We start from the raw sequence: 4320 nt of genomic DNA on the forward strand, positions 1-4320 counted from the left end.
TTTCAATACCTCAAATCTGATCAAGTTCAGAACAAAATTAGTAAAATAGACTACATTGCAACAACTTATTAACAAGTTAAAAGGGCAATTGTCAAACTTAAAAGCTAAAGTTGGCAATGCCAGAAACGAGAGCAAAAAGTGTCAAAACCCAATATGAAATATTCAAAATCTAGAGGAAATGACAACTCAGACAGAACTTAAAGGGATGTTTTGGCTGCACAACTCGTAATCAAGATCAGTTAATTGGTTCCAATGTATGAACCGCAGTGAGCAAAATTTTGATTGTTTTTTTTTTACCCATTTAAAGAGAAAAACCAAAGAAAAACAGTTCGCAAACCTTAAAATTTACACAATCTATCTCTCCAGCAACAAAATCAAGATATACTCATAATATAATAATTATATGACGTTTTAGCATATCATCTAGCACTAGTAAGTCTGCAGTTTGAATATGCAATTCGAACTGCCTCATTTTTCTGCCTAATATCTTCATACATTTTAAGGGACGCCTCTGAAAATTTAGTCAGTCTATCAAGAACTTTTGTCAAACTTGCGTGTACGCAGCCCAGATTTGAGGACGGCAATGACGAATCCCCACTGTTCTCATCATCTTTGTTTTCTTCAGATTGTCCATTTGCAGCATCAACTGTGATCTTCTGCTGCTCTGCTTGGTGCACCGTAATCCGCTGAAGATCCGACATGAAGGTCCTGATTGCAGTGGTGAGTTCGGCAGATGGCAAGGCTCTTATCTCAGAAGCCCAATCACGACAGAGGGTGAATATGGGTGGGCCCAGATACCGTCTGGGGGAGAAGGGCCTTCTCTTGGAACGCTCTCGTGGTGGTAGTATGCAGTTCTGGAGCCAACAATTGAGGGCCTCCACATATGATGTGAGGCTGTTGATCCAGTCTGCAAAGCTTAGGCCAAAGCATTCGACTTCTTGCAAAAGTTGATCCATGATCTGCCTGTGGGCGTCTCCTTGTGGGGTCCCTGATGTGTTCTTCGAATGATATGCAAGCGAGATTGTAATGTATTGAGCATGATGGCATTCAAGCATGGCCTTCCACATTCTGACCAACCTGCATAGGCCAACAAACATATATATATATATATATATATATAATACAACAAATATTATTGTGTAGTTTCTAGAGATTCTTCAATGTCCCTTTTGGGGAAAGAGGAACATCTTACTCACCCTTGAGTGAGTTCAGCAAGCTGTGGATGCAACTCCTCATCCCTCATTTTCTCGATCCGCTTCGAGATAGAATCCACAGAATGAATCGCTACTCGTATGCGTGAGTGTAGATCCTTCACAACTGCCCTGGTTTTATCAATCACTTGACTGCTATAATCCTTAGCAAACATGTACCGAAGCTGTTCGCATTTCTCGTCGTACTCCTTTCTGACAGATTCACTTGCCTACAAGGGGCAACAAGGTGAGCAAATGAGAGGAAAATTGAATTACAAACTTACAAGCATAATCACTTTAGAAATTCTGTACTTGGTGAACTTATTCAATTAGTTAGCCTTGCATGAATGTTATGACAATGGCATTAAGTGGCAACTATTGAAAGTATAAAAAGACCTAGAATATAATTTAGAGAGCACCACTAAGATCCTTGTATCTTCACAATGTGATGTGTCTTCAACCGCTTATGTACCTTCACTTCATCGCAGAGTTTTCTCTCCCATGCATACAGTCTATCCAAGGTGGAGGAATGACATCCGGCAATCATGCAGAACTCATCAACAAAATCACTTCCGCTATCGTTGCCATCGTCCTTTGATGCTGCGGCAAGAGCATTCCTCGATGAAGATGATCTCGTCGACGTTGTTCGTTTCCATGTGATAACCTTTGACCCTTGTGGTGTAGGCTCTACAGGGGGGAAAAAAAGTACTTGCGTTTTAGTTAAGAGTAGAAAATGAAGATTCCAACCAACTAGGCATTATCCAAGGAGAATAGTTTTTCCCCATTTTATTAAACAATCTCAGTAAACTGAAAGGAGCCTCTCACTCAATGAAGGAGAACTAAACTTTGATACTAACACTAAACAAATTGCCTTCTTTATGCAAATTCTAACATTTTTATTGAAGGTCAGTGAAGGCTTATTGAATTGCACAAGCCAAAAATAGCAACTAGTAAGGGATTCATCTTCACAAGTCACTGAAGGTAAAAATGTGCATGTTCAAACACTAAGGAGTTACTTTCTCAATCGATAATCACCACCAAGTAACTTTTTATTTGTGTCATTGTCAATCTAAAAACTCACCATGACAGACAAGTGAACTCTTTCCTTGACAGCAAACAAGCTGAAAAGCTTGTAAAATAGCCAAGCCAGGTGACCTCCCTACATAGAAAAACATTCAACAATTAGATAACTCAATCCAACAAAACCAAAAAAAAGAAAAAAAGAAAAAAGAGTATGAAAACCAGACAATCCAACAAATTCAACTACCTTTTGCTTCCGAATAACCAACCCTGATCTTATTCGCCTCAAGCATCCTAGACAGCTCCTTTCCGGATTCCGAAGCTCTGAAGAACCGGTGCTCTATATCCTTAATACTCGAAAGAAAATCCTTAGCTCTATGAGTAATAAACTCCGAAGGATCCTCTCTTTCCCCACTCATATCTTTCTCCACCAAACTCTTGTCCTCTTTCTTCAAACCAACTTCCTCCAACTTCTTCACTTCACCATTACCAAAACTCCCATCTTTCCCACTTGGCTCACAAGTCTTCTTCTTCTTCTTCTCAACCCCATCAAAACTAAAATCAACTTCATTAGAAGCCGCAAAACTAAAGCTCCCGTTTTCATCAATGGGGTCGAAGAAATCCCAAGACCCGGACTCATGAAAAGGCGGCGGAGGAGGCGGCATTGGGAATTCCTCAACAAACCCATCACTGGTCGGATCAAGCCTCACGGTTACAGCGCGGGTCCCACCACCATTGGACCTCATGTAGTTAATGTTGGTCGAAAGCGGAAGTGGGTTTTCGTTGTTGTGCAATGGAGAGTCGGAAACCTCATTGAGATGTGAAGGGGAGGGCGAAGGGTACGAGGAATGTGATGGGGTTTTGTCGGAGATGGACAAGGAAGATTCTATCAAAACCTCGGCTTCTGCGAAACGGCGAAGCGCAATGCCGACGTTTCGGAGGGACTGGACGTAAGAAACGTGGGAGGCTGCTAAGGCGTACCTGGAATCGATCGCTTGTTTGATGAAGCGTCTTCGCTCTTTGCAGAGTCGCAAGGCTTCGTCTTTCTCTGGTTTGGAGTTCGTACAGCCCATTTTCTAGGCCAAGATTTCGACTTCCCGGTTCACGAAGAAAAACCCATTTGGATTTTCCGGTTTCCCAAGCAGAATCTGTGGAAATAATGGAAAAATGGAAAGTCCCAAAAGAAAAAAAAATCCTTAAAACAATGGAAAACAGAGGAACGAAAATACTAAACCCATTTTTTTTACTTTTTCAAATGAAATCACTGAAAGAAGTAGAAAATGGAAAATCCCCAAAAAAAAAAAAAAACAAAAAAGACCTTTTTTTCTTTATAGCCTTGGTGAAGAGGAAAATGCCCTTCTTCGGACAATGTTGATAAGCCAGCTCCAAAAAGCAGCAGCAGAAGAAGAAGAATAAGAAGAAGGGTTTTGAAGCGAAACCAGAAGGATAATTAGGGAATAAAACGTTGTTTTAGTGAAACAATGATGGTGAGTGTTTTGACTTTTCTTTTTCAGGTTCAGTTTAGCTCTGAAGCTAGAAGTGGAGAGGACATAAACGTAATAACGTTTTTGGTGAAAAACAGAGAGTAGTTTAGTGCTAATCCCAGTATTGGAAACCTGAATGAACAGACTCGGAAGAAAAAGGAAAAGTAATAAATGAGTTTGGGAGTTGAGAAAGTTTTTTGTACTCTGAAATGGGGATGAAGATAAAGAAGGAGAAGAAGTGGAAAACATAAGAAAGAAAATTTTTAGTGGGCGAAATCCCAAAAGCAGAGAGAAGAGAGAATTGGGAATCTTACTACAGTTGGGTAGTACTGAAGAAAGAAGAGCCTCGAAATGTGTGTCTAATTTCTCCAATTCATTTTCGTTCTTTTCAGTTCATAATTTCATCAAAGGCAAAAAAAAAAAAAAAAGTTAATGGCAAAAATAGTAAGCAATTATCAAGAATTTCGTATACAGAAAATCTTAAAGCAAAGCTGCAAGCCCCTCCTCTGATTTCTTCTGTTTTATACATTATTTAATAATTTATATTTAATATTAATCTAAAAAATGAAAAACTAGACAGAATTTAAAGATTGTTCAGTTGAAAAATTTAAATCATAATTTAAATT

General features: G+C 39.3%; 1 protein-coding gene across 2 annotated transcripts; it reads right to left on the reverse strand.

Moving 5' to 3' along the window:
- Positions 1-308: 308 nt before the first annotated feature.
- LOC21399634 (nitrate regulatory gene2 protein) lies at positions 309-4058 on the reverse strand. Of its 2 annotated transcripts, none has more exons than XM_024161789.1 (6): positions 4009-4058; positions 2458-3358; positions 2272-2349; positions 1663-1877; positions 1197-1420; positions 309-1077 (listed from the first exon to the last, which is right to left on the reverse strand). In XM_024161789.1, exons 2-6 carry the CDS (start codon positions 3281-3283, stop codon positions 420-422), a joined length of 2001 nt encoding a protein of 666 aa, XP_024017557.1. In that variant the 5' UTR covers positions 3284-3358; positions 4009-4058; the 3' UTR covers positions 309-419. The 2 variants fall into 2 exon arrangements, with proteins under 2 accessions (XP_024017557.1, XP_010090541.1); XM_010092239.2 differs by lacking the exon at positions 4009-4058 and adding an exon at positions 3529-3976.
- Between the last annotated feature and the right edge of the window lie 262 nt (positions 4059-4320).

Source organism: Morus notabilis, unplaced genomic scaffold, assembly GCF_000414095.1.
Source record: "Morus notabilis unplaced genomic scaffold, ASM41409v2 Scaffold841, whole genome shotgun sequence".
Lineage (NCBI taxonomy): Eukaryota > Viridiplantae > Streptophyta > Magnoliopsida > Rosales > Moraceae > Morus > Morus notabilis.

What these genes read in the sequence shown, in the direction of transcription:
- LOC21399634 (XM_024161789.1), bottom strand. Translation starts at nt 3,283, where the DNA reads ATGGGCTGTACGAACTCCAAACCAGAGAAAGACGAAGCCTTGCGACTC. An exon ending in GAGTTCACTTGTCTGTCATG is followed by an intron (nt 1,878 to 2,271) that starts GTGAGTTTTTAG and finishes TCCCCCCTGTAG; the next exon opens with AGCCTACACCACAAGGGTCA. An exon ending in CTTGCTGAACTCACTCAAGG is followed by an intron (nt 1,078 to 1,196) that starts GTGAGTAAGATG and finishes TGGCCTATGCAG; the next exon opens with GTTGGTCAGAATGTGGAAGG.